Below are 13,205 nucleotides of genomic sequence, written 5' to 3' on the forward strand. Positions count from 1 at the left end.
TGGCACCTAGCACGCAGTCTGGCACACAGTACGCACTCACAGGACATCATTCAATGAATAGTGACTGTTGCCTCCAAGTCCTTTTGCTTTGATCTCTTTTCAGTGCCTTTGTGGTGATCTATTTGCATAGATTTCCTAAGGGGCGGTGGCAAAATTCACTTGCAGATCCCTGGTGGCTGGGAGCATATTCCTCGGCACAGGATAGGTGCCCAGAGCATGATACAACAAAGGCACTGCCTGCTCTCGTTTTGCCTGGGCACGTTTGAATGAGATCTTAGACCCAGGACCAAGAGTGGGAATGAATGGGAAGGACATGGGAGGGACAGGGTCAAGGTGAAGAGGCTGACCTTGAACAGAAGGGAGACACTCCTTCAGACTAAAGGAAAGGAAGTTGAGATGAGCATGATATAAATAATGTAGGGAAGCTTGGGAGAATTGAGGGGAGTATCTGATGGCCTCAATTCTTCAGCGATGGAGGAGACAAGGTCATCTGCTAGACTGAGGGAGATGGGGGCTGATAAGGGGATAGGAGCTGATATATAATAACAATGATAATAGGTAACATTTATTAAGCACCTGTCAAAAATTGTTAATATCTGTAATATAATGCTTAATAATGTTAACTTATAGCTGATACCTGATAGCAGATACCAAGAACCTTATGAGGTAGGAATGCAGTTGCCATAATTGTTGTTTTGTAGTTGAGGAAACGGAGGCAGAGTGAAGTTAAAGCCAAGGTCACTGAGCTCATAAGTAGTGGAGTCAGTACCAGATCAGTGCTGTCACCCAGTATGTTACACTGCACGCAGGAGTTGAATGAAGTCCAAAGCTGATTTTAGATGGAAGCTTTTGGTTAGGTCCAAGAATATGGGTTTATAAAAGACAGCAAGACAGTTAAGGTTGGCGTTGTAGCCAGAAATAAAGGCCTAGAAGAGGTGGATTTCAGTAGATAGAGAAAGGGAGAGTGCTCCAGGATGATGCTGGGACGATGTGTAAGAGTAGGGGTACTTGCTGAGCACAGTGGCTCATGCCTGTAAGCACAGCACTTTGGGAGGCCGAGGCAGGCAGATCACTTGAGAGCAGAAGTTTGAGACCAGCCTGGCCAACATGTGAAACCCCATCTCTACTAAAAATATGAAATTAGCCAGGTGTGGTGGTGCACATCTGTATCCCAGCTACTCAGGAGGCTGAGGCAGGAGAATTGCTTGAAACTGGGAGGTGGAGGTTGCAGTGAACCGAGATCATGCCACTTCACTCCAGCCTGGGTGACAGAGCAAAACTCCATCTCAAAAGAAAAACAAATGGGGGCACTGGAGACTCCCTTTATGCTGAGGACCCTGCAGGAGCTGAGACTCAGGGCTGTCATGAAGGTCCTGGGTATAGGCTAAGTGACGTGGAGTCACTGTGGGGTTTGGATCTGAGGAGTAAAGTGATTGCCCAGAGATCGCTAGTGATAGCCAAGGTGTAAGAGGGATCGTGTGATGTGTATCCATACCAACATGAGTTTGTGGTGCCTGTGTGTGCCCCCATGCTGTGCATACTGCATGCATCGTATACCTTTGTGTTCACACTCAGTGCAGTGTACTCTGAGGGAGGCTGAGCAGAAGGCTGTTGCATATGATTGAATCAGAGGGATGTAGATGGTAGGGAGACCAGAGTCACCCCAGGGGTACTGACTGTGGGACTGTGTGGAAGGTGACCGTTTCTGTTATGACAGGGGAGTGCTGGAGAAACAGCAAGTCCATGTACATGTTATGAGTTCAGTGCTTAGAGGTGTTGAATTTGAGGTGCTTATGGGCAAATGGGGAGACAGCCGGGGAGAAAACTATATCTTGGAATGTGGAGGTGATTTGGCTGAAGATGAGGATTTGAGAATTGGTGATGTTGCAACCATGAGTAGCCATGACATTGTCCAGAGAAAGTGTGAATCGAGTGAGAAGGAAATACCAGACTCATATTTCTACCCACCTATCCATTTCACCCAACCATTCAACCCATGTGATCCACCCAGGAACCCACACATCCAGGCATCCCCATCTGTGTTCGTCTCATCTGCCATCCCAGTACCCTTCCCATACCCTTGTCTGTTCACACTCACGCTGCCACCCCATTTCATCCATCCATTCATCCACTGCTCCCTTTCATCCCAGCCATCCCATCCATCCATCCCAACCGCTCATCTGTTCATCCATCCCTCCATTCCTCCATCTCATTAATAAGCCATTCATTAATAATCATTTTATATTACATGTTGGAATCATGGTATGAATATTTTAAGTTAAAATATATCATTAAAATTAATTTTATTGTTAATATTTTAAAACTGTGGCTACTACATTTAAAAATAACAAAAAGAGTATAATCAGATTGTCTGTAACACAAGGAATAAATGCTTGAGGGGATGGATACCCCATTCTCCATTATGTGATTATTACACATTGCAACATTGCATGCCTGTGTTGAAACAGCTCATGTACTCCATAAAAAAGCTGTGGCTACTAGAAAATTTAAAATTATATATGTGGGTCTCATTTGTAACTTTTATTGTATTTCTGTTGGACAGTGTTAATTTGTACAGTCTCTCACCCATCTGTTAATTCACCGATCATCTATCACCTACCACCCATCTGTCCATCACTGCTCTATCCATCATCTCTCCAGCCATCCATTCATCCACCCATCCTTTACATCATTCTTCCTTTCTATCCATTCATCTACCCACTTATCACATCTGTTCATCCCATAAATATTTTATTTATACCTATCATGAATCAGTAACTCTGTGGTCATTAGAATGAGAAAACTGAGGCTTAAAGCAGTTCAGCAGTTTGCCCAAGGTGGCACGGGTGGACCTGGGATCTGATTCTCTAAGATCAGGGCTCTTCACCGTTGGCTGCCGATTTGCTAAGTTTCCTGAAAAACAAAACAAAACAAAAAAAATCCTTTGGGGGAACATGGTGTAGCTTAGGTTGTGGGGTGGCTGTTGGAATAGGGGCCTAGGAACTCTTTTCCCTGAGGGGACCACACAGGGAAAAGAGAGGTAGGGGATAGAGACTCCTTAGAAGCCCCTGTAAGCTGTGACTCTGGTGGCCGTCATGAAAGGGTTATCCCTTCACATTCGATATTTGCAAAAATGTGGGTTCTTTCAGATTCCAAAACTCATTTCCATGACAAAACTCTTGGGAAGAGAAGATGAAGGCCTGGCTTTTGCAGAACAATCTTCCAGCTGTAATGAGGACTGAAGATGGCAATGGGAAAAGGAATTATAATTAGAATATGAAATGGGGAAAATTAATCTATTCCAGTCACTGGTAAGAGGATGTTCTCCTGGCGTTCATGGAAATTCTTAAGCTGTTGTTTCTTCCTACATTTTTTTTTTCTCACATTTAAAGCGTAGGGAAGGCTGTGTGGTGTGAAAAAGGATTTTTGACTAAGAAACTGATAAATTGTGAAATATGCATTGAATTTAAGTTCATGTGCATCTTTGCTTTGTATGTCTATGCACATGCAGTGTTTGTGCTCACATTTATGTGACTTACTTTAAGTGGCTGCAGATGCATGGCATATTTATACACATATGGGCACACCCTGCTTTCCTCTGTGTGCCTGCTGGGGTTATTGTGTACCCAGTTGTATAAGGGTCTCTGATACGTGCACACTCACACTTGTGCTGTGTGTGCATTGGTTTGTGTTACCCGTGGACGTGGTACATGGGTGAGTTGAATGCTTCCGTGTTGAAGGCTGTGCTTGTGTGACGTGGGCTTGTGGTGCATATGTGTGCTGCCCACGCTGTGCACATGGTGTGCATCATATACCTTTTTCACACTCAGTGTATGCACTGCAGTGGTGTAGATGTGGCTGTTTTTGATGTTGTCTGTACGCATGTGGAGGAGGAGATAGCCCTGCTGTGTCTGAGGGCAGAGGTGACTTTGTGACTTCTCCCCTTGACTTCCAAGTTCATCTCCCCAGAAAGGGTCCCAAATGAGTAGGGGCTGAGGGGGCAAGCCCCAGGCCCGAGAGCCACAGAAGCAAAGCCAGGGGGAGCCTGAGAACCCTCAGTGTCCCCCAACTACTTCTCTATTCCCTCCAGTGGTTCCAGTGTGGTGGAGCCCTGGCAGAGGTGGGCAGAGAACAGGCCTCCTCGCCTCCTCAGGGCTTCTTGGCTGCTTGGCAGCTGGTCCTGAGCCCAGCAGGCTCCAGGGCACCATGCAAGGTGCCCAGGGGTAACTGAACTGAGGAGACCCAGGCCCTGCCTTGGGAACCTCTGCCAACTTCTCAAGTGCCTCTTGAAAGCCAGAAGTAAGCTTTATTCCAGCACGCGGCAGCTCTTTCTTAGACACTGGTTGAATAAAGGAGTGAATGAATAAGACAGGCTCTGGTGACCTCATGGAACTCCACTGCCCTCCCCCTCGCCTGCCCCTAACACGCTCATGTTGGAGACCAGGCCCCTTGCCCTACCTCTCCAGTACCATTCCCACCACTCTCTGTGGGTGATTCCTCCTTCTCCTGAACCTCTAACACACTTGCCAAGCACCTGTTATGCGCAGGCCCCAGGCAGACTATTGATGATATAGTAGGATCTAGAAAAGCATTGGTCCCTGCTGTGAATGCACTTGCAGCTAGTGGGACAGACCAAGCAGAAGAAATCCAACAAAGGTCTCCTAAATCCCATCTCTCACCAGCTGTGTCATCTTGGACCACTACTTACCCTCTCTCCACCGGTTTCCTTGGTCTTAGCAGGGAAAAGAATACTTTCCTCATTGGGTCATTGTGAGAATTAAATGAGGTCTTTTATGTAAAGCATTTTGCTCAGTGCCAGGATTATTCATTCAGTCACCAAATATTTATTGGTTGCCTACTGCACGTATCAGGGAATGAAGCAGATGGTGGCCGCTGCCTTGTGGTGGCTCTGTTCTCGCCAGCAACTGATAAATGGTGACCATTCAAAGGTTTTTTGGATATCTTTCCCTGTGTTTCTTACGCATATTTCTATACCATACTGTTTGATTACTGTTGCTTTATAAAATGTTTCAAACACTTCATTAAACTTAATGCTCCTCCATTTCCAATTCTTTCTATTTGGGTCTACATAAAAGTTACATGTGGTTTATTAAAAGTTTTACTTTTGTCAAAATAATCAATGACCATGGTCACACATCAAGTCACGTAGCCAGGAGCTTTTACTGAAAGCTCCCCTCCCCTACCCAATTTATAGCCCCATCCCTAATGTCAGCCTCTGCCAGGCTCTGGGAGATTTGGAGATGACCAGGACACAGTTCCAGCCTCCGTGTTGCTCCCACTCTGGGACAGATGACAAGTGTGGAGATAGTCTATTCTGTAAGAGGAATAGCCAGAGGAGATGAGAGTATGGCAGGCCTCCTGGAGGAGGCAGCCTCTGAGCAGGGTCTTGCAGCATGAGCTCTGGATGCAGTGTGGTAGATGGAGTCCTGCATTTGGGGTCAGTGCCCAAAGTCTAGGCATGAAATATCCTTGTCTTTTAATCATCCAGCAGTCAGTGTGGGACTCTCCCTGTCCCTGTTCTGGGGAGGCTCTTTGGTGCAACCATCAACCCAACTGCCTAGATGGGAAGATAGGCCTGGTCAGAGGCAATCTGAATGTGGTAGTGGCTGATTTATTTACTTATTCGACAAACATATATTGAGTACCTTCTCTGTGCCAGGCACTGTTCTAGAAGCTTAGGAGGCATCAAGGTACAAATAGACAAAGGTCCCTGATTCCTGGGAGCCTCCATTTTAGTAGGAGGACTCTAACTGTAAGCAATGAATACAGCAAATATAGAGAATGCTAGAAGGTAACAGTGGCTATGGAACAAAGACCAAGGGAAAGCAGGGTAAAGGCATCAGGAATGGTGGTAGAAAGGGTGGTGGGCTCTTAGCCCACAAGGGCTGGGGACGGGCGTCTGAGCCAGTTGTCAGGCAAAGCTTCTCTGAGTGAAAGGGGCTGGGTAAACTGACATTCACATGGTTGCGGCATGTGGATTTCTACAGCCTCTGTGAGGGCCCTGGGTGATGTCTGTCTAAATTTCAAATGTGCATACGGTCAGACCCAGCAATTATACACATAAATCCTACAGATAAACTCACACCCATGCTCAATGACGGATGCACAAAAATATTTATGGGAGCAATATTGGGATAGCAAAAGACTAGCAATGATGCAACTACCCGTGTGCTCAGCTAGTTAAATGTATGTGTTATATCCATAGTGTGGAATCCTGGGTACAGAAGGAAGAATTATGTTCTGATATAAAACATTTTCTATGATGTGTTGCTAAGAGAAAAAGGAAGTGCAGAACGGTATAGCATGCTGTCATGAGTAGAATAAATGACTCTAAAATGTGTATACGTAGACGGTCTTTGAAAGGATTTAAAAAAGCTGGTAGACATTGCCTCTGGAGAAGGACAGTGGATGGCTGGATGGGGTAGTGTTGCTTTTTGTATTCTTGGAATTTTGAGCTATGTGAATATATCTTAACACAGAAATGGTTCAATTAAAATGAAATGGCTGTTTGCTATTGGTGCCCCACCCAGAACCCTTTCCCGACCCGCACAGACATCTCCCATCTGCCTTGAGCTCGGGCTGCCTGCACATGGCTCACAACCAGTACAGTTCCCTGAAGGATTGTCCTTGGACAATTGGGGACCCCCTTGCTCAGAAGGTTATGCCTCCACATGTCCCCTAAGGGTAGCCCATGGCCAGTGACTTCCTAACCTGGGCTACAGCAGCCTCCCCTTGCTTCGTGTTGGAACTAAAACACTGAAGTACAATTCGTGCCACAGAGCTCCCCACTGGAAGAGGCTGAGGGAAGTCTTCAGCCAAGACCACATCCTTGCTTAGCTGCATCCGCTCCTGTCCGGCTTGCCTCCCAGGCTTACAGGTTATTCCCAAGGAGTACTGCCTTAATTACCACATGCATCTGAACCCTTGCTTTAGGCGCTGCTTCTAGGGAACCCTATCTAAGACACCTAGCTCAAGGGAAGGCAACTAACGAATTAAGTGCTCTCCATGATAATATGCTGAGTTAAGTGCTCTACCGTGCAACATCTTATGAAGAGGGGCCTACAGGCATCATTCTCATTTAACAGATGAGGAATCTCAGAGGTTGAGATACCAGCTTGAGACCATACTTCAGGGCAAAGAGGGAGGCAGGGGTCCCAGAGCCCACATCTCTTCCCTGCACCTGCTCCTGAATTTTAGGCTGATTTGAAAGGAACTCTTCCTGAATCCAGACTTGGCAGCTTCTCTGCACACAGGATGTAGTTCCTGTACATGTCTTTACGAGTCCTCACTGCCTATGGCCTATCATGGCCCTAGGGGCTGGGATGGCATAGGCGATGGGGCAAAACCACTCAGAATGGCAGACTCAGAGGGCATGTCTGGGGCAGGCTGTCCTGATCCCAAGGCTCTGGTGTTCTTGGCCTCCCCCAGCACATGGGATTCCAGCTTTAGCTGGTCACCTGATATCATTTTGGTCAAGGGAGGTGTTTGCATACTTCCAAGGATGGGCAGCTCAGCGCCTGACAAGGCAGCCTGCTGTGTCTATGGACAAGGTATAGAGGACAGAAAGGTTTTCCTATTTTCATTTTAAGTGTGTTTAACAGCATGAACCTGAGCACTTGAGGGCCGTGGAACAGGGGCTGCTCCTTCCATCCTAGAGGAAGCCCTACTGAAATGGAGCCTTGGGCATCTTGGGCTCTGATTTGGCTTCTGTAGCCCCCACAGTCCCTGCATTCAGTCCCCTGGCCTCCTCTGGCTGCCCCTCCTGGTGCCTTCCTGAGAGTATTTTAATCAGAGCTGCTTCTCCCTCTCTCTCTGTTCTAGCTTGATGGTGACAGTGCCTACGTGGGGATGAGTGACGGAAACCCAGAGCTCCTGTCAACCAGCCAGGTGGGTGCCCTATCCCCCCTGAATGGGGGTCTAAGCTCTGGGCTGGCTGGAGCCAAGCTGTTCCTGGGTGGAGGTGGGGGGTGCAGAGTGGGACCAGCACAACCCACTACTGTCCCCACTCTGAAAGATCAAGAATAGCAATTGAGTCTCCTTAAAAGGCATAGTCAAAGTGGGACTGTCGTGTTCTCTGTAAATCAACTACCTGGCTACTGTTGGCTTAAAATGGATTGGGAACCTGATGAAACTTGAAATGTTTTCCCCACACTCCCCATGCTTGGGGGAGCTTTGCAGCAGGAGTGAGTTGAGGTGCCTGCTGCTCCGTTCCTCTTGCCACCGCACAGCACCCATGGAGACATGTTCTAATTTGGATGCACACACGCCCATGCATAGGCATGCACTGTTCGCTGCCTGCTGGGAGTTGTTGAAGGCCACAGGGGAGGGTTGTGGACAGGGCACAAGGGAGGAGAGCAGAGGCTTCCTGAGGGCCTTGCTGGAGGCAAAGGAAGCAGAGGCTTCCTGTGCAAGGCTGTCCCAACGCCATCCCGGCCCTCTGGGGGTCAAAGATGCCAGTTGGAATCAGATTTTCCACTGAGATCCTGGCCTTTGAAAATTAATGTTTCTCTCAGCTGGGAGCATCCTCACTGTAGACTCTGATGCCACAGAGGGTCCTCGCTGCAGGTCCAGCGAGGGTCACCCTGCAGAATGTGATGCCAGGGTGGGTTCTCACTACAGGCTGGCACTCCAGGGAGGGTTCTCACTGCAGGGCAGGATCCTGGGGAAGGTTATCCCTGCAGCATGTGATGCCAGGGTGGCTCCTTACTGTAGGCCGGGGCCCCTGGGAGTCACTGCAGAATGTGATACCAGGGAGTGTTCTTTCTCACTGCAGGCATGGCATTGTGGAGGATGGTTCCCTAGGTGATGGTGCTTGCTGGGTGGGAGGGACCAGCTCAGGACACTGATTGGAGGGTTACAGCTGCTGGGAAACTTGGGAAGCTGGAGGGCAACTCTGGCCCTGGAGCTGACTTCTACCCTCTGTCTTTACCACTGGGGGACTATGGCAGTCCAAGTGGCCCCTCAGCCATCATGCTGGACACATATTTTCCAGCTGGGGAAATAGAAGCCCATTAACTCATAAATATTTATGTCCCCTATTCTGTGGCAGGTCCCATGGAGGCCATAGATGAGTAAGACATGGGCCTGTGGCCCTAGGGAGAACTACTAGTGAGAAAGACACTGTGGTTTCAGTGGGGTGTGGAAGCTCTGCTGTAGGATCGCTCCTGCTGCTGGGGCCGCCATACCATGCCCCGCTCTGGCCAGTCTCTGAGTGAGCATCACGCTGCGGCTGCAAAACTGTCTTTATGTTGCATTGGCACGCACCATGCATGCATTGACATGCAAGTGGTTATTTTGGAAGAGTCCACTGATGGCATTTAATTGTACATAATCAATTGAAATGTGGTCATCTCAGCAGACCAGAGTTAGCCCTGACATCTCATCTGAGCCTTTTCACAATGTTTGGATAGTATTTTGGTAACATATTGAGCCCTGGTTTTCAGAACTATATTATGGTGAATTCTGTTCTGGAACCTACTGGAAAGCATTGGCAATGTCCTTCCACCAAGAAGGGAAAGTGGGACTCAGTGGGACTCTGTGTCTGCTCCAGGCCTGGGCAGAGGGGAGCCCAGTCCTTTGGAGAGGAGACTTGGTACAAACAAATGTCTCCCTCCCCAAACCATTAACAGTCATATCCTCAACAATTTCCCCAATACTTTGCAGCTTGCAAAGACCTTTTTCTCAATGTTTATTTCAGCTAATCTTCACAACAGCCTCGAGTATGAGTAGACATTATCGTTCAGTTCATTTATAGACGAGGCAACTGAAGATCAAGAATGTTGGCTGATTCAATCAAGGTGACTCAACCAGGGAGCATGAGAGCTGGCATTTGAACTTGTGAAGCTCACACTCAGAGCTCCACAAGCTTCCCTTGCCTTGTCACTGACTTGCCTCAGCCTAGATGTCACTTCTTCAGGGAGCGCTTTGTGACCTCCACATTAGGTCCCCTTTCCATGATTCTCATTAAATGGCACCAGGTCTTTTTAATTCTTGTTGTTTGTCACTGTGGTCATCTACTTATCTTGTGCTGACTTGGTTAATGCCTGATTTCCTCCCTAAACTGTGACCACCATGGGGAAAGGATCTGTTCTCTCTTGTCCAATGCTGTGTATTACAGTGGAGCATAGTGTCTGGAACATTGAGAGCACTCAGGAAATATTTGTGTAATGAGTGATGGTAGCCCCTGCTCTTCTCTGAACTTCAGTGTCTCTAACAGTGGAACAAGGTGGTTGGACTTCCTGAGGGTCTTTCTAAATCTTTTATGCTGTCACCAAGAGGGTCTCCCTAACTTAGGACTTTATGAAGAAGATACCGAAATTCTCTGAAGTTAATTAAATCTACCCAGTGACATGAACCAATCTTAATGTGAGCAAATTTTGCAATTGCAGTCTAGATTTCTTATAGCGTATCCATTAGTTTTTGCTGCATAACAAACACCTCAAAGCTTAGTGGCTTAAAACAACAAATGTTTATTTACTTAATGATTCAGTAGGTCCGCAGTTTGACTGGATTCAGCTGGGCGGTTGTTCTGGCCTTGCCTAGGATCACTTCAGCGGCAGCAATACACTGCCAGATCAGCTGTGGGCTGGTTGGTATGGGAGGCTCGCCTCTGCTCCACATGGTCTCTCAGCCTCCAGCGAGCTAGCTCCAGGTTGTTCACATGGTAGGAGAAGGATTCCCAGAGCAGCAAGAGCAGAAGTTATAAGATTTCTTGAGGCTTAGGCTTGAAATAAGCATGCATCTATTTCCAACACATTCTATTTGTCAAAGCTAGTCATGGGACCAGCCTAGATTCAAGGAATGGAGAAATAGCCTCTACCTCTTGATGGGAAAGGCTATAAAGTATTGTGGCCTTTTTCAAACTACCACATGTAGGAAACATAGGATATGATTCATGCTGATTTTATTTGAAAAATAACTTAGACTTTTCTGGTACCTACAGCTCCCTATAGCTCAGTGGGACCCTACTGGCTTCTAGACTTTAATGATGAAAATCCTATATATTTCCTTCCTATCTTTTCCCTGGAATGCTTATTGAACTCACACCCCCCCCCACACACACACTCTCACACCACACACACAAACACCCTCTCACAATGTGTTGTCTCATCAACTTCAGGAATTGTATTGTATCAATTACTGGATTAAGGATTGACATAAACATTTGGGTAAAATGAAGCTCTCATAGCCACTAGAGGATTCAGAGGATAAACACTCTAAATGGCAGAAAATAAGTTTTATAAATACAGTTATATCCAAGGTTTACCCAATCAGCAAATGTTTATTGGGCACCTGTTATATGCAAGGCTCTGAATATGAGTGGGAAGCCATTTATGGAAAACATTTGCTTCCAGAACATTCAATCAATTTTTTTTTTTTTGAGACATAGTCTCACTTTGTCACCCAGGCTGGAGTGCAGTGGTCCGATCTTGGCTCACTGTGACCTCCAACTCCCGGGTTCAAGTGATTTTCCTGCCTTAGCCTCCTGAGTATCTGAGATTACAGGTGCCCACCACCACACCCAACTGGGGTGTGTGCGTGTGTGTGTATGTGTTTTTTTAGTAGAGACAGGGGTTTCACCATGTTGGCCAGGCTGGTCTTGAGCTCCTGACCTCAAGTGATCCACCCACCTCGGCTTCCCAAAGTGCTGGGATTACAGATGTGAGTCACTATGCCTGGCCCAGAACATTCAAATCATTACAAACCTGCTTTATAATGTAACACTTCTCCTGAAACACCACCTTCTTTACTTAGAAACCGCAGCTGAGACAGAGGCTCCCTAGGGTATGTATTAGCTGACTGTCCCTTTTTGAAAACTTTCACAGCAGGCCTGTGGGCTTGAAGTTTCTTTTGCAAATGCATGCTCCATTGTCTGGTTTTTGCAAGTCTCCACAGAAATTTTGGCATAGCTGCTTTAGCGTCTGCAAATGATCACTACTCCCTCTCCCTCCGTGGACCTTGGATTACCTTTTACCAGACATGCCAGGGTGGCCTGAAAATGAGATCTATTTCTCAGACAGGGCTGTCTCCCCATCAGCAGCTTCAGGGGGTGGTAGACCTGGTAGAGGTCGGTTCTTCCAATTTGAGAGCAGAGTCTGTCCAGGAGTTAGGGGAATGGATATTTCCTGGTTATGTGACCCAGGAAGAGTCTCCTCCTTCCTGGGATGAGGTGAGGAGGAAAGGGAGTGGGCTTGGGACTCAGCAAACCTGGATTCAAATTCCAGCTCCTCCATGCCACAGCATGGGCCAGATTTCCTTTTGCAAGTGACAGCAGCTTCCTATCAAATGGGAGGAGTAGCGCCTGCCTCCTGGAGTGTCATGAGAAGTAAACGAGGTGTGTGTTGTGGATTCTGTCGCTGCCTCACCAGGGTCCTGCTCATCATTCAGCTGCTGTGAGTGTTGGCTGCTAACTATTCACAGCTACTCCTTCTTTGGAAAATTGGAACTGTGAACTCAGGAGAGGATGTAAGGGGAAGTCTAGAGACTGATATCCTTATCTCAAGGAGTGACCAACTTTGCAACTCCTCATGGGCTCCAGTTAATCCAGCCAGACACCAGCTGAGGCCAGATCCTTACACTGCTCCTCCCCTGTCCTTTCCTGTCTCCCTTCCTCCCTTCTTCCGAGAGCCCTCCTCCATCAAGTCACTTTCACAGGCGTCCCCCTCTCAGGCTTTACTTCAGAGGAAGCTAAACTAAGAGTATGTAAAGCACCAGAGTTTGGAAAAACCAGCTATGACTTATTTTTATTTTTATTACCATAAATAATGCTTTGGTCACACAAGAGCCTCTGGTCACCTCTTGTGCTCATTTACAACTTGGTGTTTTTGTATGCATTGTTTCCTCTGATGGGAATCCCCTAGTGTTTTTCAACCAACAAATGCCTATTTGTTCCTTCAGGGGCACTGCAAATGTCACCACCTCATCACAGCCTTCCTGGCTGTGTTTCGAGTTTTCCACTCTCTTGGTTCTGATACACTTATGCTAAAGAGCTTGCTCACATTTTTAAAGGAATTATTGAAAGAACTCGTGTGTGTGTGTGTGTGTGTGTGTCTATGTGTGTGTGTTAGAGTTGGGGGAGACAGACTGAATGACATGATAAGATTTGCAGTAGTAAAAACTCTCATGACAAGAATGAATACAGGGAGACCAAGTGGGAGGGTGTGGTAGTAGGTCAAGTAAAGGAT

General features: G+C 47.1%; 1 protein-coding gene across 7 annotated transcripts in view; it reads left to right on the forward strand.

Moving 5' to 3' along the window:
* The window catches only part of TOX2 (TOX high mobility group box family member 2), a 162,837-nt gene that overhangs the window by 50,530 nt on the left and 99,102 nt on the right, over positions 1–13,205 (forward strand). For 6 of the 7 annotated variants that reach the window (XM_002747569.6, XM_008995957.5, XM_008995959.5 and 3 more), the window contains exon 2: positions 7,843–7,908. The exons of the other annotated variant lie outside the window; for it this stretch is intronic. In XM_002747569.6, coding sequence (XP_002747615.3) covers positions 7,843–7,908 — 66 coding nt within the window. The remainder of the gene's footprint in view (positions 1–7,842; positions 7,909–13,205) is intronic. 7 annotated transcript variants of the gene reach the window in all.

This window comes from Callithrix jacchus, chromosome 5, assembly GCF_049354715.1.
Source record: "Callithrix jacchus isolate 240 chromosome 5, calJac240_pri, whole genome shotgun sequence".
NCBI classification, from domain to species: Eukaryota; Metazoa; Chordata; class Mammalia; order Primates; family Cebidae; genus Callithrix; species Callithrix jacchus.